This window comes from Felis catus, chromosome B4 (genome assembly GCF_018350175.1).
Source record: "Felis catus isolate Fca126 chromosome B4, F.catus_Fca126_mat1.0, whole genome shotgun sequence".
NCBI classification, from domain to species: Eukaryota; Metazoa; Chordata; class Mammalia; order Carnivora; family Felidae; genus Felis; species Felis catus.
The window spans coordinates 35467371-35492554 of record NC_058374.1 but is presented as its reverse complement, the minus strand read 5'-3'; the positions used below and the strand labels follow the sequence as shown (position 1 = coordinate 35492554).

Below are 25184 nucleotides of genomic sequence, written 5' to 3'. Positions count from 1 at the left end.
GCCATACTGTCATCACAAGACATCCTTTCCCAGGCATATGTTCTATTTGGCAGGAATCCACACTTTTAGCCTCAGAGGAATCCATAAGGGCTTTCACCTGTCACTCATTATCTTTGACTCTTTTAAAACTACAGAGATCAGCTCTTGGTCCCCTCACTAAATCCTGTATTTATCCTAAATGCCATCAAATACTCCCCACATTTATATTCATCTCCCCACAAATACTGTCTCTTTCCTCCTTGCCTTCACTACACAGGCCATGGTGCCTTACCCTCTCAGGAAATGGGTTTTCCACCAATCCCAGGAGCCATCATTCACTCACTTCACTGTGTTTATTGTCTCACCTTCTGTGTGTCAGGTACTATTTTAGGCACCTAGGATACATCAGTGGGCAAAACAAAGCCTGTTGCTCTTGAGCTGGCATTCTAGGGTTGGAGGAATTATCAGACAATAAGCAGTGTTGTAAGTACAGAAAATAGGAACATCATACAGTGTATCAAATGATAAGTATTTTGGAAAAAAACTGCCAACTGAAGGGGATCAGAGGTGCTGGGGAACAGTGAAGGCAGGTGCTGTCTTAAAAAGATGGGCTTCACTGAGGAGGGGACATCTGAAGAAAGCAAACATGTGAAGAAGGTGCAGAGTTACCCATGCAGATACCTGGGAGAGGAGCTTTCAGGCAGGAGGAGCAGCCCCTGTGGCTGGTGCAGACTGAGCAGAGGAGAAGAAGAAAGAGAGGATTGGACAGGGACCAGATTTTGGCTTTTACACTGAGTAAGAAGGGAAGACACCAGTGCCTTTGAGAAGAGCTGTCCATGATCTGACTTGCATTTCCAAAGGACCACCTTGCTGTCTATAGGAGTCGAGAGTGGAAGCCCAAACACCACTTAGAAGGTAAACACAGTAATCCAAGTAGAAGGTGATGGTAGTTGGCGACAAAGCAGCAACAATAGAAGTGGTAAAAAAAATGGTCAGATTCTCAACCTGTTTTGAAAATAGAACAGTGTCTCCAGACAGACTGGGTGTGGGTGTGGGAGAAAGAGGCATCCAGGATGGCTGGGGCTGGGCCTCAGCAGTGGGAGGATGGAGTCAGTATCAACTGGGAAAGACAGCAGGTGAAGCATGCTTGCATGAGGAAGACAGGAGCTCCGTGAGGACATCAGTGGAGATGTCAGGTAGACAGTTGGGCACATTGTCTAGGGTCAGGACGTGGAGTCATCAGCATGTAGATGCCATTCAAAGCTGTAACAGTGGTGAAGAGCACCAAGAGAGGGAGAAAGGCAAAGGAAAGACGAGGACTGAGCTTGGGCCTCCGGCATGAAGAGGGCAAAACCCCTGTGCTCACAGCCACTCTGTGGTTGAATTTCTGTTCTCTCTGGGAGATGCCTGTGAACAAACACCAGACGTTACTAGAGGCAGATCGTGAGTCCCCACTTTGTCTAATTCCGCTGAGTTCTGCTGAGTTCCCTAGGCACCAGCCATTGCCCCTCTCCTCCCTGATGAGTTAACCTTGTTCTCTGCCTAAGGCCCCTTCCTCTGTGTGCCCTGTGAGGGCAGAGTGCAACAGCGCATCCCTCTGGGACTACTTTATTTCTTGGGTCTGAAATTATATTTTCCAGAGGGAAACCTAAAGAGGTAACCCTTGTGATTATTCATGGAAGACCCTGGAGCATCAAAAACTGCTCCCTAACATCCAGACTGGAATCAACTTGGGTGCCTGGGACAACAGCCTTGCCCAACACTCTTCTTTTCCAATCTGCATTTTAAAGACTGTTACACCACAGAAAGTGCTAAGGGGCCTGGGATCTTCGCACTGTGGATATAGAGAAACATTCCCAAACAGTGAATTAAGAAGCCTGGGTCCTCTTTTCAGCTCTGGCACTATTAATCCCTGTGACTTAGAGCAACTAACCCCATTCTCTGGGGTTCCTCGAATGCATGTGGTGAGGTGGCAGGTTGAGATGGTCTCAACCTGAGGGATCTAGCATTGCACGATTCTGAACTGGGCTTTTCCTGATATACTTTGAGGCATTTTTATTTCCCTTCATCACCTTGCAGATTCGAGAGGGGTGCTCCTCATAAAGCTCCCAAGACCTGTGGGAACTGGCTCACTTGGCTTTGGCAGATCTCACGTGGAAACTCTCTGGAGAGAAGGCCCTAAAGGGACCTTCTGGGAAAGGAGCAGGACAGAGATTGTGTGAGGGGAAACAAGGCTGGCTTCTGGGGGGGCTCAGAGGGAAGACAATCTGGAGGATTTGTTTAGGTGCCAAAGTGCTAGTCCACAGAAATGACCAGAACAGGAAAAGCAAGTTAATTAACAATGGTACTAGTTGTGATCTTAGCTGATTAGGAGTGAGGTGGAGACAGAAAAAGAGGAGGAGGAAGAGGGAAATGATGGCTTCTCTTGGAGGAGTATTTGCCAGGCTATGTTAAAGACATTATGCACATGGTCAGATTAACTCCTCAGAACACTTAGTCTCCATAGGAGGAAACCGAGCTTCACACAGGATGAATAGTTTGCCCAAAATCACATGGCTAATGGGTGGCAAGACTGGGATCTCAAATCCATTTCCATTAGAGAATCGACTCCTGCACTTTCGTTGGCTAAATCCCTGAGCCAGACTGCCTGGGCATCTCAAGGGGCCCCTGCCACTCACAGGTCCTCATGCAGTGCATTGCCAGCACTGTGACCTGGCACAGAGCTGCCCAGCCTAACTTCTCTGTGCCTATTGATGCTGCCAGTGCTGGACCAAGGGAGCCAAGGCTGCCCTGAGAATGCTTAGACAGATAGGTCTGCATACTCCTGACTGATGCCCCTGATTAATAGGGCTCAGGAGAAAAGGGCAAAGTGTAAATCAGCCCCCACTACCCTTGCTCACTTGACACTTGCAGCTTGAGAAGGAAATGGGAAGGGGGGGGACACTAGGGAGAATGTGGTAACAAGACTGGGAGGGATGGGGCTCCACTGCAGGGAGTGTCCAGGGATGTCTCCCAGGAGCCTCTAGGTGCTGGCCCCAAATCTTCCTTGCCCTGGCTCCTTAAGCCAGTGGTACCTTCCCACCACAGACCCACGGGACAAATAACTGTCTCTTACTGGTTTCCCATAAAAACAATAAAGCAAGTTTGATTCCTGCTCTGGTTTCAGGGTCTGCAATGACAGGGAAAGGAGTCATCCTGAGTCATAGAGAAAGAGTGTGCTGCACATCCACCCCCTCCAGGATGAGTCAGAGAGCTCCACACACACGCTTCAACCCTCTCTCCATCCTTCAACCCACAGTGCCTCCATGGGGTGGCCCTCTTGGTCTGCCTTTCCCTGCCCCCAACCATAACAGAGAAGGGGCCAGAATGGGCACAAGAAGGACAGGGCTGATGCCCCTCAAGAGCCATGATGAGGGGTGGAGGCAGACAGTGGATTCGTCCAAGAATGTTGGAGTGGACACGACTTTGCAGACCTTCGGCCCAAGCCCATCTCCACATATTCCGCACATGTGCATGGAGTATTTACTGTGCAGCAGAGCCTGGGGATATACCAGTGTTTCAGATGAGGACACAGAGGGCCAGAGGCAGGAAACAACGTGCTCATTCTCACCACTTTTTAATAGCAAGGCCAACCCACAACCTGGCCCCTGACTCCCAATCAGGTGTGTTGGTGTAGGGGGCTCAGCTGGTGGCATTACCAGACTTTGTCTATATGACAATGGTCAGTGAGTCCAGAGCTGGTTCTAAGGTAGATTAAATCAAGATTGATCTCAGACTAAACTGGGTGGGGCAGACTTGATCCTTGACATCTCTGTACACCTCTATTTCCCTTTGCTGGATCCCTTCTTCTATTGCTCATGGATCTCCCTTCCAGCTTCTTCCCACTTGCAGCACCACCCCCAGCACCAATACAAAACTAATGCGACCAAAGTATCCTGTTTCCAATATACTAATTCATACTAAGATAGTAGTGACTCAGTAAGCTACCTTCTGAAAAGTAACGTTACCCTTCTCTTTAGAGAAGATAGTAATGCTCAACTTAAAAATTGGAAATCTAGTGTGTCTAATATAAAACTTTGAGGAACATGACATCTGGGTGAAAAACATATTCCCCACCCTCCACCCTCCAGTTGCTCTACAAAGGCAGTTTTCTACTCTGCTTGGAAATAAAGTTAGCCCTCAAGAGATTTAGCAGTGCATCTATCAGCAGTCTAGTTGGCAATGAAGAGCCATTTTGAAAGTCCCTGGCCCTCTGCAAGGAGAGGTTTGCTGTGCAGGCAGTGGACCACAGAGTACCATGAGGGCAGATGTGATAGAAAGTCAGGCCTGATAAATCAGCCTGGTATGCAAGTTTTCCCAAAGCTGTTGCCTTGAGGCGTCCTGCAGGCTTGACTCGAGAAGTCCGTGGGAACCTGCTTTTGTATGGAAATCCTGGTTTCGGTCCTTCATTCAGCCTGTGTTGGACAGTCTGAGTGTTCTGGCAGTTATAACCCATCAAGGCTCCTCTTGCCCTCTGCCTTCTGACCAAGACCCCTTCACTTTCTCTTTTCCTCTAATTTTCTTTCCTTTCCTTTCGTCCCTATTCTCATCTTTTCTGTCCACACACAGCCCTCTCCTTTCCCCTAAAATAGAAGAGCGGAAGGAGGCTGTCACAACACACCCCTTGGTTTAGCCAGACCACCATCTGGGCCTTGCCAGTGTCTCTTACATTAGTTCCCACAGGCTAGCAAGCTACTGTTGGTGTCGTTGCCAGAAAGTTTCTAAAGCAAAGGGATCTAGAACATTCCATGAGCCAGCAGAGGATGTGAGAGATCTATACCTCAGGCAGGTTCAAAAATGCCCATGAGGGCCCCCCAAAGCATAGTTTATACCATTTTCTCTTCATATTTAGTGCACCTTTTCTCTCTGTCATACTCTTGTTCTCTGTCTCCCGTTTTCTCTGTCCTGCTGGGCTTGTGTTCTCCTCTCTCTCTCTCTCTCTCTCTTTCTCTCATATATAGAATTCTTTGATGTTGTTAGCACTGCTGACAAACTGATTTCATTCATTTATTCTTTATGGGTTTCTTTTGTTACTTGAGTGAAGGATATTGACTGTCCTTCCCAAGGGAAGATAAAACTATCTTGACAATTTAATTAGTCTTGTTTAGCATGAATTATTGGCAGGTAATAGCACCTGGCGAGCCATCAGTCTGCAGGTGAGTAACACAATGACTCCTGAGGCTTTAGCTGCTTCCAGCCACATGAGCTAGCCACTGTGCAGCTAATGATACAGGGGTCTCAGCTGTCCACTCTCGGCAACCTAGCACACAGAGACAGGAAGAGAAAGAATGAGCCAGGAACCAACAACCCCCATGCTCTGTACCTCTCCAAAGAATCCCTTAAAGGAAGTCCTGAAGGGGCATTTCAACTGTGTGTCTGTAACCACAAAGATTCAAGAAGGGCCCTTCTCCTTCTGGCTAGAATTTTACAATGGGAAACAGATACAAGCCAGGAGGTTTCCAACATGGTGGAGGTAGACAAGGGGGAAAGGGGGACTGCTCTTTCCACTCTCCACTGCCTCATATTTGAGCTTCCTTTCATTTTTTCCTGCCCTTTTCTGTCCAGTGTTTCTGCCTCCCTTGTCATTACCCCTTCTTCCTTTTCCTAGCACCCCTCCTCCACAGATCTATCTCTAAAGACCAAAGACCTCCTCCACAAACCAAAATGGAAATTCTGCTTGAGAACTGCTTGCAACAACCCATATTTCCTTCATTTTCCATTAAATCTTAAAGCCATTGACAGCTACCCTCAGCTTCTATATATCCCAGTTGACTTGTGCTTAAACTTTACATCTCCCTAGCAAAGAAGCTCTTCATTCAACTTCAGAGGGTTACAGTTTAAAACATATTTTACTTTGGTCTCCTTAAAATTCCCTTCCTTGCTGCCATCTCTGGTGGCTCTAAGTTTTAGCATCTCCCACCTCCACATCTGCAGGGCCACACTTTAGTTCCTGGTTGAAAGAGGAGATAAAAAGGATAATGAAGACTCTTCTGCCTTAACCTACATTTGCTGGCTCCTGACTGTGAAGGTGGTGTCAAATATCTCTAGAGGCCCCTGACTCCTGCTATTTCCAGTCATCCCTGCCTGTACCAACCTGATGATTGTCCTCCCAACTTAGATTAACTAGAGTATCACCAACAAAACCTCAATCCCTCTGCTTTCCACCATCCCATGACTCTCTTACAACTGAACCAGCTATCCTGTCTTGCAGATCAAATTAAGATGAGATTAGAGACAGTGAATAGAGAGAAGCAGAGAGCAGAGCTTGGGAGGTAGGGAGGGTGTCAGCTGGACCCAGACTTTCAGGTGGTCTGAAATGGAACTTATATTAGATCCACTCCCTAAGCTCTGGACAAGAGATACTTAAAAAAAAAAAAAAAAGCAACAGTTCTGACACATGCTCCGGTGGCATTGCTTTTGACTCATGTTTCAGAGGAATGTAAAATTTTAGCAACTGATATTATAACCATTGTCTCAATGGCGGCCACTGGGATGGTGCATTCCTCTTCTGTGGGGCCTGTGCATGACTTAGCCAAGAGCCAACCTTCCCTGGAGGGAATCAGAAAGTAATCTGCACCTTTCAAAGTCAGCATGTCCAGAGAAGTGCAGCAGGGGCTTATCTCTTTAAAATGCTCTGTAATGACTCCATCCACGTTGCTGCAAATGGCACGATTTCATTCTGTAATGGCCTGATCTCAAGAAAATATCCTGGAATACAGCTTTATTGGGTACTCCAGCCTAGATATCTACTGCCCAGTTTCTAATCCCTAGTAGTCCTTACCTCCTTGCTGTGTTGAGAAAAGAAACACTCCCCTTTTATATGGCTAAGAGGTATTTTCAACAACCTTTTAGTTCTTCAGAGAGACTGACTATGTAATGTTAACAATTGGGAGACACGTTCCACTGATTCTCCCCTTCATCCTTTTGGAAAAATCTCCATCTAGGAGAATCCTCTCCTTATCAGCCTCTGGTATTCCCTGAGTTTCACTCTTCAGTATCCTACGCATGCATGGTCTAAAGATGGTACCCCAGTGAAAAGGAGCAGGGAAGACATTCCAGAACCAAGACTTCATCCACTGAGGTGATAACTTCTAATTTGATCCTGAGCTTGATTCAGAAAGACAGTTTTCCAAAAAATAGCTCCTATTTGCTGTCCAGTGCCACTCATATCATCATTTCCAGGTATACAAAACCTAGGTAATCTGCATAAATACACTAAACAAAGTACATGAGTTTCCTTTCTATTTGCCCTTAACCTGTTAGCTGGAACCACTAGCCAGGATTCTTTATGAAAATATTCCACCTCTGCCTCACCAATTGAATAATAACTTTATTTCATTTCTACCAATTGTATGAACAAATTAAGTTAATTGACCAATATCTTTAAAACCCTTGAAAATTACCAGACCATTAGAAAACAAAGATTAAATAATTGGCTGCTGAGTGCCTACCATTACTGGACAAAATGCCACTGGAAAACTCAGCCACAATGTTCAGAATAGATAAGCAGCTCTGTTGGCTCACTGTAGAAGGGTCTCCAGGCTCATGGGGCATAAGTCTTCAGAGTCTTTCCACCTTTTCCTCCCCAGGAAGACCACAGATGGAGAAACTCTAAACTAACTCAGGGGAACTGGGAGCAGATCTGGGAAAGGGTCAAAGACGAATGGCATAAGTACTCCAGGCCATCAAACAATTCCGAATTTAGTTCAAAAAGTAGAACTATTGCTAGGTGACCTTTCAGGGCAGTATACCAGGGAATCACAGAGTGGCAAACAGCACAAACATGGCTCTGGGCTAGAGGTGCAGGTGCCCAAACCCAGTGGGTCCAATCTCCCCTTCTAGCTCACCAAGAGATTCCACTTACAGCTAAGCAAGGGTACCAAAGACTGGAATGACTACACAAGATCATCTAGGAAATGTCCTTAGGGGGTTGGCACTATGTCAGTGTACTGTGGGCTCTGTGAGGGCGAGGGCTGTATCTCAAGCTTCTTCCTATTTCCACTTAGAAATCACCCAATGATTGCTTTCTTATTATGAGTGGTTAGTTTTTTTTTGAGACCCTGGATCTTAAAAACATAGTTCTTCAAATAAGAATAGGCTTATATGAGACATTGACAAACACCACTCCCGTAGGTCAAAAGTGCCCTCTGAATAGCATAGCTTAACACCCAAGAAAAAAATTAATCTCCAAATTAAAATGAGTCTTCAGATTCTCCCAAAGTGAGACCCTTAGGAGAGCTATCATTACCTGGGCTGGGGACCCAACATAGGAGTCCCAGAGAGCCCCATCCTTCCTCTCCCTTCTTCTCTCATTGCTCCTCCTGACTTCTTACCCCCTATTATAGAGGTGTATCATAAGTATTATTAAGTTAATACATTTTTTTTTAATTTTTTTTCAACGTTTATTTATTTTTGGGACAGAGAGAGACAGAGCATGAACGGGGGAGGGGCAGAGAGAGAGAGGGAGACACAGAATCGGAAACAGGCTCCAGGCTCCGAGCCATCAGCCCAGAGCCCGACGCAGGGCTCGAACTCACGGACCGCGAGATCGTGACCTGGCTGAAGTCAGACGCTTAACCGACTGCGCACCCAGGCGCCCCAATACATATTTTTAAAATAATAAGATACAATCAAGGTGATTAGAACATACTCAAAGCTAAATCTTGAAGTAAAATATGACTTAAATACATGAGATCTTCATTCAATGAGAGCTGTGAAAAGCTAAAAAGCAACAAGGAAATACACAGTTAATACATTTTAAAATCCCACATGTGGGATTCTGAATGTTTAAGAAGTAAGAAAAATGGTTAAAATTTTTCATGGCTGGGGGTTAACTCATTAGGGCCACATGACCCAGATATGTTCTCTAAATTGTCTCCATTCTGGTCCTGTTCAGGATAGGATTGACCCAGAAGATGCTTAAGGTTTTCTCAGGGATCTTAGGAGTAATGGTAGCTTTGGTGGTTTTCAGGGTGGATCCAAGAGGAGAACAATGGCCCATGTCTCCTATGGGAACTCTATCTAATGCCCTGGCATTACATGTAGTGTAGATTTACCTCTGTCTGACTCACACTCCCTTCTCCATTATAGCTCTAGAAACACAGAACTTCTTATTCATTAACACAGGAACACAAGCAGTCAAGCTGCTTGATATTACTTCTGTGTGTGTGTGTGTGTGTCTGTCTGTCTGTCTGTCTGTCAGTGTCTGTGTGTGTCTGTTTCTATGTTCTATCTCATCCTGCTAGCTAAATTCTAGTGACCCCACAGCCTCCAGGCCTGTCAACTGACCTGGCAGCTGGTATTCCTCATGAAGCAGAAAGCAAGATCTAGAATGCACTCTGTAAATGACTAGAGAGGTGTCCCTTCCCTTCTTTTCCCTTGCCTCACCCTTTCTCTCCACCATTCCTAAAAAAGGACATCTTAACAATTTGCTATAGGAAAAAAAAAGTAATTTGCTGAGAAATCTGTTACCAAAGAAGTATTTTCAGTCTGCAAGTAAATGTCTAGTTGTGCACATTTCCATCCTTCAAAAATTCCATTACATGTTTCCTTGTTTGTACCTTAAAAACAGAAACACAAGAGCAACCATCTGAAAGTGGAGGGTAAAAGCAAAGTCATGACCTTCTAGAAAGAGTTAACAGCTCAGATGGTCAGGATCCATCAGGGGCTTAGCTCTGGGGCCCAAAGAGTAGGGGCATCTTCCTGGATACAAGCTCAAGGAACTGGGGGTTGCAATGGGATACTCACCAATGGCCAATTTCCTCAGCTCCTCCCCTAAAATGAACTCAGCAGTCAGACCCATAAGAACAGCTTTTTTGAGGGTTAATAATAGTATCCTAAATTGTGTGCAAGTCTTCAAAATGTAAAAAACATTCATTATGGCCAAGGCTCTACACCTATAGACTGGGAGCTAAGCAAGACCAACTCCTGCCTGAACCTAAGCTTGAGGACAACCCCCACTACAGGGGGGTTGAGGACCACCTCTTTAGATCCTCCTCAGTGATAACTAAAATTCAGTTTTCCCCTAAACTTGAAGGACCATTACCCTTGAACTCCTCTGCTCAAGTATGTTTGGGCAGGGATGTGCACTAAGCATAACCAAGGCCTTTCTCCTTCAGCTGGCAACACCCAGGGTAAGCTAAGTTCATAAAGGTTATCTTAGGAGACATAGCTCATTTCAAAAAACAAAACAAAACCTTCCTGCACAAAATTCGGAAGAACTCATTTGCCACGGGTGTGAATTATTTAATGTGTGCCCAGAAATGGTCCTGAATAGAAAATGCCTTTGGGTCCTCACTAGATGTGAGACACACCTATGCAGAGTTCACTCACAGTGATGTCCCAGAACCTGCCCAGCCTATGCTTTGTATTTCTTTCACTTGTTTCCTTTTGCCCTCCCCTGCCATGGTGTTGCTCCTGTGTTAGCCGAGACCTAGAATACCAGGCATCTTCGTTGGAGACTCATTACAGCTTATCTCTATCTGCCTTTCTTTAAAGCCAGCTGAACATACCCAATGCTCTCCCTTTATGGTAAGACCGACCCTCCTGACCACGCTGTTAGCTTCTGTGACCCTCCTCTAACACCCCCACCATCACTCCCCACCCCGGTCCCCAGAGTCTCTCGGAGCCCAGCCTCGCTCCTGTTGCCGTTGCATGTAGCCACCATGTCGTGTCTGTCCTGCCCTCTCCTGCCTGGTCATGTGTGAGCTGTGAAGTGCTGTTTCTGTAATGGTGTTCTTTTCCCTCCCTGAGCTTTTCTCCGGGTGATAATTCACTGTGATCTTGACCATCTAATGAGCCACCGGGAGAGAATTGGACCCAAGGGCCATTTCCTGTTAAACATTCTGAGGACTCCACCGGCTGAGTCTCTAGCCTTAATCTGATGTGGGAAATTTGTGCAGGGCACCCATAAGCACCATGGTAAGGGCCTCCAGAGGAAAGAGAAGGATAACAGAAAGTCAGATGATGACTTCCCACTAATCATCCAGTATCTGTAACATCTGGCCTCCTGTGTGCTCAGTATTTAAGGCCACAGTAAAATGTGTAAGGTGGAATTTATTACTGACAGTATGGCTGAATATCCAACCACTCCAACAAATATACCCATGAATTTTTCTAAATTGCTGAAGTTCATTAAAATTAGGCTATCCCCACTTTTCTACAGCAGGCTGCAAGCAGAAAAACGAACTCAGTAGTTTGATTGGAACACTCCTGATGTAGGAGTCTATGATTCACTTTGCCTAAAGTGACAGATGCCACTGGGTGTGACCTTGAAGCCTCCTTGGAGCAACCTTCTCCAAAAAGCTGCCATCACATGTTTTAAAACTGAGCCAAGTGTGAGTTTTTAAAAGGACGAGTGAGTAGGTCAATTCCCTGAAAGTCAGCAGAATGGGGGCAAGATTGGGCCGGCCGGTGGTGTCTCCTAACACAGCCCATCCCAGGCTGGCTGGAAGGCTGCCAGGGAAAGGCTGAGACTGGATGTTGTACCCTACTTCACAGAGGCAGCCACTGGGGTCTGCTTCTTCCCAGCAGTGTCATTTGGCTTCTTAGAGGACGTTTTTGTGTCTACATGGAAATGTGCTTCTCCTCCTTCTAGAGTGTTAGGAAACTATAGCTACTTGTGGGGACCGGGGAGGGTGGTGAACCCAACATGGAATTCAAACTGCAAGCTTGACTTTTATTTTTTAACTTATTGGATCCAGATGCCCCTGTAGCACCAGCTTCTCAAACTCTTGACACTCAGAGCTGAAGTTCCCCATGTAAGCTTGTTCTTTCTTCTTTTTTCTCCTTTCCCGAACATAGTGGAACTGACAGCTGAGTTATAAAACCCCAAGCCTCCTCTGCCTTCTCCTCTGGGGGAACACAACCTCCTTTTAAGGAGAGAAAATAGAATTTCAAGTAGATACATGGGTGATAGAAATGTGGAGGTTAAGGGCATCAAAGACTTCAAAATACACAGGCAGGGTAGGGCCCAGGGGCAGGATGAGGAGTCCCATCCTGAGTCCTGCGATAGCCCATGAGCAGGCCCCCAGATGCCCACAGGTCACCCTGCCTAAGGGGAACAGGCCCACTGACAGGATCTGAGGCAGCTGTGGTTTGAAAATAGAAGAAATAGTGTGACTCCTCCCCTGTCTGGAGAGGCAGACAACTAGGAGAGACCCTTCGGACATGGTTTCTGTGCAGCCTTCCCAGGGCAGAGTGAGGGTGTGCCGACACGTAAGCTGCTGCCTCTGAGGTTTTTGCCACCCTCGTGGGTCTCCCATGCTGAACAGGAGTAGTAGGATGGGTGGCCTCGGGAACCACCAGCCATGTCAGTGACAGCAGACCATGGGATTAGAACAAAGGGCATTTGTGCTAATAGGATTTGCAGGGGTGCAGACAAGGTGTGGATGTTGTCAGGATCTGGCCTGGAAAGGACTAAAAAGAAAGCAGAAAGGTGAATCAAGAATGGGGAGGGCAGACACAGATCCAATGACTGGAGACTCCTCCTCCCTTGAGGGAGGCACAGGACAGGAGCAGTAACAGGAAGCCCAAAGGTCCATTCTCTCCTGGTGCTGACAGGGTTGGGTGAGCTGCACTAGCTCTGGGGAACAGGCAAGTGGCTCCCAAGGGACTGCCACCACTGGCTCTCTGGCCGGTGTGGGCAAGAGGGCCAGGGATCAGTCCATGTTGTTCTTAGGTCTGGAGGCAGAGTGTGACAGGGCAGCCTGTATTGCCCCTGAGCCCTGGGCAGGCACGTGCCCCAGCCCCAGGCCCCTCCAGGTCCAACAGGCTCGCCCTGCTAGCCAGCAGACCCCCAGCAACACCATATTCCTGCTTCCACTTGCCTTGGCCTGGATTCTGTCCTACTTCACCTTCCCCTTGCCCTCAAGCTTCAGAACTCCCCTGAGGAGATGATCTGCCCTAAGCAGAACCCCTTGGTCCTCTCATATGGGGGCATGGACTTTAGGGCTCACTTTGAGGGACTACCCCCCCACCTCACCCTGCCTGTGCTCCCCACCGCTTCTAGGGTCTCCTACAGCCTGGAGAGGGTTAGGGCCTCTTAGAAGCCCCAGGGCAGAGGGGAGTAGAACAGCTTCAGAGCCCAAGGGGAGGCAAGGGCTGGGAAACAGTCACCATCAGAGCACTGAGCACTGAGCAGCAACCCTATTCCTACCTTCCCTGTAGCCATGTGGGAAGAGGTAGCACAACAGGAGCTCTGGAACCCCGAGCTGCCAGGGCACAGGATCCTGCAGTGGGCAACGCACTCCAATCCTGTTTGCTGTCAGCCCACCCGGCCCACCAAGACCCCCAGTACAATCATTCGGGGTCTGGGATGGAGGCCATGACCTGACCCGCCCAACCACCTTGCACAGAGCCACATCCCGCTCCAGATGCACGTCCCCCAGCCAAGCCAGACAAGAAAGAGGCTGGGCTGCTTCCTCAGCATTCAGCAGAGGCAGGATGCACCAAGACAGCTAGCTCTCAGCCTAGGAGATTTCAAAGCATATGGAAGTTCCTTATGGAATCTTCTGTTACTTCACCTAGGGGGTTAAGAATTAGGACTAAAGGGCAAAAGAGGAGAACAGATAGGGTTATGGGCTCAGGGGCCTGGGCACAACTTGGCTCTGCAGAGACCTCAGGCCTGAGTTGTCTACCTGGAAAAGGTGAGCAGCTGGTCTCCCATCTGTGACCCAGTGGAGAGAATCTAGTGCAGCTAACCCTTCCCTGCCTGCCTCCACCCCAACCAAGGGCTGTGTTGCTCAGAGCAGGGCCCACCTCGTTCTTGCCCCTCCCCTCTTTGTTGCTGTGTTAACTACCACCTCCTATTGCCGATGGATTCCAGAACGCAGAGGAGAACTCCCGCATCTCCATCACCTTCTTCCGCCTCTTCCGGGTCATGCGACTGGTCAAGCTGCTAAGCCGTGGGGAGGGCATCCGGACCCTGCTGTGGACCTTCATCAAGTCCTTCCAGGTAGCCACCTCCACCCTAAGCGGGCTGCAAGGAGAAGAGCCTCTTCAGCTCCCCAAAGGTGGGGCTGCACAAGGGTCTCTGCCCATCTCCTCCTGGGCTCCCTGCGTGGGAGGCGAGGTGATGCTACACAGGAAAGAACACCCCTAGGGGTCCAGTGTGGGGCTCACACTGCTGCTCGCCAGCTCTGCCCTTGATTTCCTCCTGTCTATAATAAGGTCATTGGGCTGGATTTGTGGTTTTCAAAAGCAAGCTCTGGAGCCCCAGACTTCTCCAAAGTCAGAGCAGAGAAGGCTGGGAGCTAAGGGGGAGGCTGAGTGGTTCTGCTTTCTTCTCTCATCTACGTATTTTTCCACAAGAATTTACTGCACAAAGAGGTTTTATGGTGGAAAAAATTTGAAAAACATGGGCCCAGATGATCTGATAACCTCAATGGCCCTCCCACTTTTGGCATTTTTAGGATCTGGCCGTCACCTGCCTCCCAGTAGGCATTTCTGTGGTGTCTGCTGTCCATACCTGTTTGTGGACTTAGCCAAATTCTCCAAGACCCCAGTATCACTCCACTCAAGGAGAGATGGTCCCCTCCCAGGGGCACAGGGTTGCCTAACTATAGGATCAATTCTCTTTTCTCAGCCTTTATTTTCCATCTGTGAAAGCAGAATAATGGTCGCCCCTGGCCAACGGTTTATGTAAGTCTGAAGTTAAAGAGCAGCAGACTCTGTGAGGCCACTGGAATTTTTTTTTTTTAATTTTTTTTTTCAACATTTATTTATTTTTGGGACAGAGAGAGAGACACAGCATGAACGGGGGAGGGGCAGAGAGAGAGGGAGACACAGATATGGAAACAGGCTCCAGGCTCTGAGCCATCAGCCCAGAGCCTGACGCGGGGCTCGAACTCCCGGACCGCGAGATCGTGACCCGGCTGAAGTCGGACGCTTAGCCGACTGCGCCACCCAGGCGCCCCGGCCACTGGAATTTTTTGAAGATGACAGTGTAGGGCCCCTGCACGTGCTGCCATGCTTCCTTAGCCCTGCACCAAAGGCAGCTTCTCCCTGCCCATGGAAGCACCACTGTCAGTCTTCCCAGCACTGAAGGATTCCTTCCTTGTCCCATGCGATGGCCAGTCTGAGCCCAGGGATGGGCATGGGAGTGGATCCCTGATCTGAACGTGCCCGTAACAGAAGATGCAGTCAGAGGAAAGTGTTCTCCAGGCAGGTGCCTGCCTCGCTTTGGAATTCTATCCCAAAGGCATAAATAAACACCCTTCCAGGCAGCCTCCTGCCCTAGGAATCATCATCCGAGATCCTTGACTGGATCAGCCTCGCTGCACTCCTCAGAGCCAACTGTCCACCCACCAGCCCCAGGCTGGCTCCCCACTTAATGATGGCCTGCAGCTGCCCTCCCTGCCACCCCCAGCCCACCTCCCCCCAACCTGTGCCATGCCTTGCCCACTCCCTGGGAATCTGAGGGTTCCGGTGAAGCAGGACTGGTGGCTGGCCCTGTCGGTGGGTGCACCCCTAGGGTCCCACAGCTATGATGATTATACAGGCCATACACATTTCTCTGGGCAAGGAAAAAGCAACAGACAGGGCTAACTGTGTGGCTTGAACGTGGATCAGGAGCTCTGACCTGACAGAAAAAGCATTCGTGTGATCTTGCAATGCCATCTAGTGGTGTGTGGGCACCTGGCAAGGCATTTCCCAGATTGTTGAAATCTCCTGGATTCCAGAGTCAGCCCTGAGCCCCAGGAGGCCTCTCCCACTCTCCCCCAGAGAAGCAGCAGAGACTCTGGAAAATGAAGTTGTCTGAGCTGCCAGGCAATAAACATTGAGTGAATAAAATATATGGGACCCAACAATGTGGAAGGCATTACATTAAGCATTTTGTAAACCTTAAATCATTTAAACTCCACAAAACCCCTAAGAGGTAATTCTTCATTCTTCTCCTTCCTCAGAAGAGGAAACTGAGGCTCTGAGAGGTTAAGTAATATAGCCCAGCTCCTATGGCTAGAAAGTGGTAGAAATAGGATTTGAACCCATGATCTTTCTTTTATTTAAGTTTTTCCTTAGTAATTGTTTTTATTACAACTAGTAGATCATCATGCTACGGAAAGGAAGGGTGTAACCTGCCTCCACCCCATGCCTCCCCAGGAAAACTTGGTGTGTATCTTCCATGGCTTTCTCCTTGCTGTATAGAGCCTAATTGGAGGACTTCTGCTCATTCTTGATAGTTTTTATTAAAGCAGTATCATACAATTTCCCTTACTCTGCAGCCTGATTTTCTCAGTACACCACACTCACTGCTTCTCGGGCAATTGAAACCAAGGGAAAATGGGAGGTCAATGCCATGGTTCAGACCTTCCCCCATACGCTGAACTTCTGTGGGCCCTGGGAAATGCCACCTCCCAAAACCAGGCCACAGTGCCCCCTGGGAAGGGATCTGGCCAGCCATCTCCCTGCTGGTCTCACGCCCTGTATCCTGTGCTTCCTTCCAGGCTTTGCCCTATGTGGCCCTTCTGATAGTGATGCTGTTCTTCATCTACGCAGTGATCGGGATGCAGGTAGGACAGCTCTCCTGCTGCTCCTCTGCTTCTACTTTCTCTTCCCAGCTCCCAGCCCCACTTTCTGGACACCTCCTCCCTCCTACCTCCCTCTTGCTCCGACTGTCCCTCCCTCTGCTTCCACTTCTGAGACAAGAAAGTCACAAGAATTAGAACATCCTTTCAAATGGCAGCCTTATGGATAGGAGGATGAATGGCCAAGTGCGGTACACAACTTCTCTCTCCTGCACCCCAGGCCTGGCCTCTGCTCTCAGGTAGGGAAAAACACTCCAAGATTAACACCAGGGGCCTCTGTAGAGACAGCCCTTCCAAGAAACAACACTAAGGGTGTGTCAGACAGCACCCCTCCCTTTGCCCAGGTTTGCCGGCCTGAGAACTAGCCCCCAACCCCAGCATCATTACGGAGAAGCTCATGACTGAGAGGGAGGGAGAGAGGGAATGGAAGAGTGAAGGAACAAAGAAGGAGGAGGGAAGGAGGGAGTCAGGTGGGCAAGCTGTCCCCATCAAACACGCAGCAGTTTCAAGGGCCCCCTCACAGGTGCCCTCACACTCTGTGGCATTCTCCAGCTGGCCTCTCCTCAGGGCTCCAGAGAGCTCCCACAGCCTAGCACTCACACTGGCAGGGAGCTTTTCCTCAGCAGCTCCCTAAGGAAGATTCTCCTACTTATTCCTTGCAGAAAGACCTCAAGTTTCCTAGGCCGAAATCTTTTGAAATGAGAAGAGCTACCTTAACCCTCACCAACGGTGGCAGCTTCTAGGATAGTCATATCTTTAAATGGTCATAAAAATAAGGAGGCCCCTAATTTCATGGATAAATTAAGCTTGCCCAAGTCCAGACTGCTCTGAAATCCAAGAACTGAATTTGGAAGAGTGTTTGGGCATCTGGGCTGAAATGGCAAGGAAAAGGAGGCCAGAAGCGTAAGTCTTGAGGGCCTAGCAGTGACTGTAATCAATACCACAGCGCTAGACACTTGCAAGCGGCTGCAAGATCCTAGGCATTCTCACCACACCAAAAAAAAAAAAAAAAAAAGTTACCTGTGTTAACTGTGTGAGATGATGGATGTGTTAATTATCTTGGTCTTGGTAACAATTCTACATTGCATTGTACATCAAATTACCACCACATTGTACATTTTAAATAGACACAATTATCTTTGTTAATTATTCCTCAATAAAGTTTTTTGAAAGAGAAAAAATATATATTCTCAAGAATCTGCAGCCAGAAGGAGGAGGAGGAGGGGAAGAAGACCAGTGAACCCTCTGTCCCTACACAAAGCAGGGTGCTGGTTGCAGCTTCCACTTGCTCTTAGCCCAACTCCCAGTGGCCCACAGGAAGGCCAATGGGTACTTTTCCTCTTACACCTGCCCAGTGTGGTGGATGGAGATCAGGAGCTGGATAGGTCAGCAGGTGCCTGCCTCCATGAGGCCCTCCCAGGTCATGTCAGGGGACTCAGCTCAGCTATGGGCTGGATTGACCCACAGTCAGCTGTGACCCCTAAAGAGTCCATTGAACAATGAGTGTCCACCATGCACTGACTTACTCTCCTCTCCCCCTGCTTAGGTGTTTGGGAAAATTGCCCTGAATGACACCACAGAGATCAACCGGAACAACAACTTTCAGACCTTCCCCCAAGCTGTGCTCCTTCTCTTCAGGTGAGTCTCTGAGGACAGATGCATACAAACACACCTACATGATGCAGCCCTATGGTCTGGATGCAGAATGAGAGGGAACTCTTCCAGGGGACTGTGCAGGGAGAGAAATCTGTTGTTTCATTGTTATTTGCAATACTTTCCACTGAGCTGCCCATTGGTCACTGGCTAGTAACCACCCAAAAGCACTAGGTCGTCACAAGTCTAATACTGAAAGCACTGTGGTTTGGAAGCCAAACAGGCTTCAAGCCAAGATTGTGACACATTCGCTGTGTAAGACACCTAACTTCTCTGAGTCTCAGCTCCCTTGCAAACAAGTACAGCTATACCAATGTCAGTGTCATTTGCTGAAGTGGGTTATTATGTCCTCATGAACTTAGTCTCCTCCTCATTTTAGCCAGCCATGAGCTTTCACCCCTCTTGGAAGGCCACCACCTCAGGCCTAGCTGGAGAAAAGAGTGTTTCTCAGCCTGCTCCTGAGTGAGTGAGTCTATGCTGCAACCTACTTCTTCCTCATCTGACTCCTAATGACCTCTTTGGTCCTTCTCAGTTTCCTGTTCCTCACAGCCTGGAACTCTGGGGCCCCTATCTAGACCAGGGCTGGCAGATGAGAATGATTTACCCCATCCCCTGGACCAGATGACTTCTAAAGTCCATTCCAGATCATATATTCTACATATTATGGCCCTGGGAGAGGCAGTGAGCTCTCTACCATTCCCTGGGGTCCCTTTCCAGAAAATCCAGAGATCTATCAGACAGCATCACTTTCACCAAGTTCTATCAAATCCTTTCCCCACATCCAAGCTCAAGTATCATTATTGCTCAAAATGTATTAAATCAAAACACTTAAGCCTGTGCCATATTTATATATCAGAGCTGAACACAGATATAAGACTGAGCACATGGGTCTATCTCCCCTCCTGTCCTAAAGCCCTTGATGACAGAAGATATTTCTTAAAAGAATAAACCCATAACAATACTAAGGTTGGGGGGGGACATGAAAGAGTGCTGTTACTGAACCAGGAATGTTGAGGAATTTCTAAATGGAAGAAATCAGATGGGGTTCAATTGACAAAGGAACAAGATCTGAAGAAAACACCTTCCCAACAATGTGTGGCCTGTGAAAAAAGTGAGAGCACTTCCTGGATCCACAGGTGCACAGCACAGGAGAGACCATGACCAGGCCAGCTCCTCAAGGACCTGTATTTGGAGAGCATTTGCTAATGCTCACAAGCTGAAAGCAGCAGCACTGAACATCACATCCCTGGGCTTTGGGGTCTGAGAAGTAGAACAGGGTCTGAGAAGTAGAACAGGCCCCCCACAAGGAACTCCACCCTCAGAGATGCTACCTTCCCACCTCACCTGACAGCACATCTTCTCTTTCTTCCATGATCTCCAAAGAGTCTCTCTAATGAAAATTTGATCCACAGAGTTGTGAACTGGGTTCTGAAGCACAAATAACAGTCAATAATAATACCAAAGTATTGGGGGGAAACTAGTATCAATAAAGAAAGGCACCATGCTCAATTAGCAGATGAATGAACACATGAGGAGGAAAAAGAATATATGAAGCTAAAAGATTTGAAAATAAATATAATTCATATCTTTAGAGAGATTGCAGAGCATATTACATCTGTTAAATTAAGAAGGAGGAGGAGAAGTTTTTTTTTTTTTAAGTTAATTTATTTTGAGAGAGAGAGAGCAGGGGAGGGGCTGGGAGAGAGAGAGAAAGAGAATCCGAAGCAGGCTCTGTGCTGACAGCTCTGGGTTCAGTCCCACGAACTGTGAGATAATGACCTGAGCCAAAACCAAGAGTCAGATGCTTAAGTGACTGAGCCACCCAGGCACCCCAGAGAAGTCATTATTAATAAGAACAAATTAAAGAAAGAACTCAAAAAAACATACAGTTGTTGAAATATTCAGAAAATGGGCACAGCTAAAGAATGAGGTACTGAGCTGAAAGGTCAAACCAGGATTCTCTTAGTACACAGCCAAAGGGACAAAAAAACTGAAAATATAAAATAAAAATTAACACATGGAGGATAGAACTGAAAATCCCATCTTTCTCATACAAATTCAGCTAGAAAAGACAGAAGGAATGGAGAGAAGGAAATGAAGGAATGATCAAAGAAAATTTCATATAAAGATCTGAGCCTTCAGATTGAAATGGCCTACTAAATGCAGAATAAGTTTGTCAAAAAGTCCCTTAGACACATTATGATGAAGTTTTAGAATACCAAGAATAAAGAAAATATCCTTAAAGCTTCCTAAGAAAAAAAAATACTTTCAAAAGTATTCCCGGGAATGCAAGCTGGTGCCGCCACTCTGGAAAACAGTATGGAGGTTCCTCAAAAAACTAAAAATAGAACTACCCTACGACCCAGCAATTGCACTACTAGGCATTTATCCATGGGATACAGGTGTGCTGTTTCGAAGGGACACATGCACCCCCATGTTTATAGCAGCGCTATCAACAATAGCCAAAATATGGAGAGCCCAAATGTCCATCGATGGATGAATGGATGAAGATGTGGTATATGTATACAATGGGGTATTATTTGTCAATCAAAAAGAATGAAATCTTGCCATTTGCAACTACGTGGATGGAACTAGACGGTATTATGCTAAGTGAAATTAGTCAGAGAAAGACAAAAATCATATGACTTCACTCATATGAGGACTTTAAGAGATAAAACAGATGAACATAAGGGAAGTGAAACAAAAATAATATAAAAACAGGGAGGGGACAAAACAGAAGAGACTCATAAATATGGAGAACAAACTGAGGGTTGCTGGAGGGGTAGTGGGAAGGGGGATGGGCTAAATGGGTAAGGGGCACTAAGGAATCTACTCCTGAAATCATTGTTGCACTATATGCTAACTAATTTGGATGTAAATTTAAAAAAATAAAAAATAAAACAAGTTAAAATTGAAAAAATACCAATTTTCATTATACTTGGTATTAGCAAAAGTACATACTAGAGGACAAAGGAATAATGTATTCAATATTATGAAGAAAATGTACTTTTGGACCTAGACTCCTATAATGCAGCCTAATTAGCACTGTAACAAAGCAAAATAGATTCCAAAAGCATAAGAACCCAGAAAGTTTACTCCCTCACATAAACCTTCTCTGAAACAACTACACAAGGATGAACTTCCACAGAATGAAAAATTAATCTAACAAATAGAATGAACAGAGTAATATTAGTAAAGAAGCCATGAAGTTTATAGTTATGAGTTATGAACAAAGAAATTATAAACCTTATATTAAATCTAAATAGTTGTTAAGGGAGGTATTAGTTATTAAAGAATTATTAATTTTTAAGTGTAATAATTATATTGTGGTTACATAAAGTTATCATTTTATTTTTTAGATGCATATTGAAATATTTAGGGTTGATAATAATGATATTACATGAAGTTTGGGATTTGCTTTAAACTATTCCATCACAGAGATAAAAGGTGCGGTATAGGGAATATAGTCAGTGGTACTATACTAGTATTGTATGGTGACAGACGGTGGCTACACTTGCAGTGAGCAGAGCATATAGACTTGTTGAATCACTGTGCTGTGCACCTGAAACTAATGTTAACACTGTGTCAGCTACTTCAATTTTTTTAAAAGGTGAGAATCCAAAATACAAAAGAATAAAATAAAATAATATAAAATAAAATATTCCAGCGAAAAGGGGAGAAGGGTAATTTGGGGGAGATATATGAAACACACACAGCAAAATATTGAGGATTGTTAAGATTGGGTGATGGGTACCTGGGGTTTCTTTATAAATTCTACTTTTGTATATGGTTGAAAATTTTTGTAATAAATTTTTAAATAAGAAATAATAACTGTTAAGGGAAAATGTCCAAAACCTCAATAGCAATTTGCAAGTAAAAACCTTAAAATTATCTCAACAAAGTCAGAAGAATGAGGTGGTAGAAGAATAAGAAACATGAAAGTGTGCTGACATTCTTCTCTTGTTGTAGAAAGGAAAAGATGCTATTCAACCCTATGCACAGCCAGGGGAAAGTGTGTAAATATATATGTTAAATATTTGAAGGTCAACCATTAGAAAAACAGAAATGGAAATGTGTACATTCCAAATCACTAAAGGGGGCAAAAATCAGCAAGTAAAACCTTAGCAATTCCACAAAAGGAAGGAAAGGCAAAGGAAGGAAGGAGGAAGGAAGGTGGGAAGGAAGGAAGGAAGGAGAGAGAAGGGAGGGAAAGAAAATTAGAAAAGAAAACAAGATGGCAGGAATAAAAGCAAAGATTAATAATCACTAAAAATTAAATTTCTCTATTAAAAGATACTCTAATGTTGGTTTTAAGAAATCTAACTGTAGCCTGTTTATAATATAGTAAAATAAAATGATCTAAAGAAAATAAAAATAAAGGAATGGAAAAAGAACAATGCTTAAAAAAATAGATGTAGTAATAACAGTATCAGAAGAAATAAAATTCCAAATGAAAGGCACTAAATAAGACAAAGAGGGATATTTGATATAGATAGAAGGTATAATCCACCAGATTACATAATAATCACAAAACTACATGAGCCTAACAATATAATTTGGAAATATATCAATGAGACTAATAGAATAATAAGGAAAAAATGAACACTCACATACACACACACACAGAAATACACACAATGGGAGATATGCCAAAAATGACAGATCAAATAGAACTAAATAAAAGAAAGGGTAAAGAATATCTAAAAACACAATTGATACGGACACCTGGGTGATTCAGTTGGTTGAGTGTCCAACTTCAGCCACTCATAGTTTGTGAGTTCGAGCCCCACATCAGGCTCACTTCTGTCAGCACAGAGTCTGGTTAGGATCCTCTCCCCTTCTCTCTACCCCTCCCCCACTTGTGCACGCATGCACACACATGCTCTCTCTATCTCAAAAATAAATATTTAATTTTTAATTAATTAATTAAAATTCAAAAAACACACAACTGACAAATTTAATGTAATAAATTTGTACTTAATAAATTGCAAAAAAAAAAGTTATTTTTTTTTAATTTTTTTTTCAACGTTTATTTTTGGGACAGAGAGACAGAGCATGAACGGGGGAGGGGCAGAGAGAGAGGGAGACACAGAATCGGAAACAGGCTCCAGGCTCTGACGCGGGGCTTGAACTCACGGACCGCAAGGTCGTGACCTGGCTGAAGTCGGATGCTTAACCGACTGAGCCACCCAGGCGCCCCCCCAAAAAAAGTTATTTTTAAGCACCCAGAAACATTCACAAAAATTAGCCAAGATTTAAGTCACAAAGAAAAATTCAATAAATTGTAAAACTTCCCCTGACTCCAATACAGCAAAAATTATAAATTAACCACAAAATCAGTAGTCCCTCCAAAATCTATTCATGTAAATGTTTTGAGTCACTAATCTAAATAACTCAAAGCTGAAGCTTACATACTTCTTAGAAATGAAAAATGAGAGCAGTACATCTTAAATTTATAAGACGTATCAATCAATACCAAAGAAAATTTCAAAGCCAAAATTTTATTTTACAAATTTATAATAACCAAAACAATGGATGGAAAAAGAATAGCAAAATAACCCCTAAATATGAAATAACTCACTTATTAAAATAAAAGCAGAAATTAATAAAACATGAAACAAAAATATTTATCAATAGACCCTAAAACTAAGTCTTTGAAAATACCAGTGAATAGACAAAACTTCATCAAATCTAATTTTTTTAAAAAGACACATCAAGAATAAGAAAAGAAATACAATTATAGATATGCAAGAGATTTTCAGAATGATAAAATATGAACAAATTTATGTCAAATACTTGAAAATCCAGTAGGCACTTTTATATAGGAAAATATAAATCACAAAATTATCTTAAGAGGAAATTTTGTTTAATTAGTCACAATAGAAATTGAAAAGGTAGTCAAAGTTTTAGTCCTCAAAAAGTCCCAAGATCCAGTATTTTTGTGTGTGATGTCTACCAAAATATCAAAGAATAGATCATCCCTATGTTACATAAACTTTTCAGGAACAGAAAAAGGTAGAAACACCTCCTCAGTCATTCCATTTAGTCATTCCATAAAGCTAAATAAGGCTACTACCTTATGTATTAAGAAAGGGGAAAAAAGCAAGAAGTATAAATATGAAAACGTGTAGACATAACTGTCATTGTTGGCAAACAACAGTCTAATCCAGGTAGAAAAAACAAGCAAATCAACTCAAAAACCTTATAACAATTAATAGAATCAGTAAAGTGGAAGATTAACAAAAGAAAACAATCACTTTCCTGTACTGGAAATTATTAGTTTGGTCAGCCTACTTTAACAAAATATGAAATGAGTGGCTTAAACAACAGACATTTCTTTCTCACACATCTGGAAGCTAGAAGTCTGAGATCAAGGTCCCAGTCAATTCAGTTCCTGGTGTGAGCCCTCTTCCTGGCCTACAGACAGCCACCTTATTGCTGTGTCCTCATATGATGAAAAAAATGGAAAGCTCAAGTCTCTCCTTCTGTTATTAAAAAGACACTAATTTTATGGGGGACCCAGCATTATGACCTGATCCAAATCTTATTATCTCCTGAGGCCTCACCTGCAAATTTATTGAGGTTTAAGGTTTCAACACATGAATTTGGTGGGGGACACATTCAGTCTATACCAGGTAATTAGTAAATATAAGAGAAAAGAGCACATACTATCACTTTTCCTAGTCAACATTATACTGCAAGTTTTATCCAATGCAATAAGAAAAATAAAAAGTAAGAATTGCAGAAGAAACAAAATTAAATGCCAAAAAATCGATTGCCAAACTCAACAACAGTTTTAAAATGGGCAAAAGTCTTGAATAGACATTTCTCCAAATATCCAAAGAAGATATATAAATGGCCAATGAGCATGTGAAAAGCTGTTCAACATCACTAATCATAAGGGAAATATAAATCAGAACTACAGTGAGATACTACCTCATATTCATTAGGATACCTACTATCAAACAAAACAAAACAAAACAGAAA

The 25184-nt window shown here is 44.8% G+C and overlaps 1 protein-coding gene across 40 annotated transcripts in view; it reads left to right on the top strand.

Moving 5' to 3' along the window:
• CACNA1C (calcium voltage-gated channel subunit alpha1 C) overlaps nucleotides 1–25184 on the top strand; it is a 753388-nt gene that overhangs the window by 688942 nt on the left and 39262 nt on the right. For 32 of the 40 annotated variants that reach the window (XM_045061160.1, XM_045061161.1, XM_045061174.1 and 29 more), the window contains 4 exons: nucleotides 10516–10548; nucleotides 13844–13972; nucleotides 16464–16529; nucleotides 18091–18182. In XM_045061160.1, coding sequence (XP_044917095.1) covers nucleotides 10516–10548; nucleotides 13844–13972; nucleotides 16464–16529; nucleotides 18091–18182 — 320 coding nt within the window. The remainder of the gene's footprint in view (nucleotides 1–10515; nucleotides 10549–13843; nucleotides 13973–16463; nucleotides 16530–18090; nucleotides 18183–25184) is intronic. The other 8 variants (XM_045061169.1, XM_045061168.1, XM_045061170.1 and 5 more) reach the window with 1 other exon arrangement.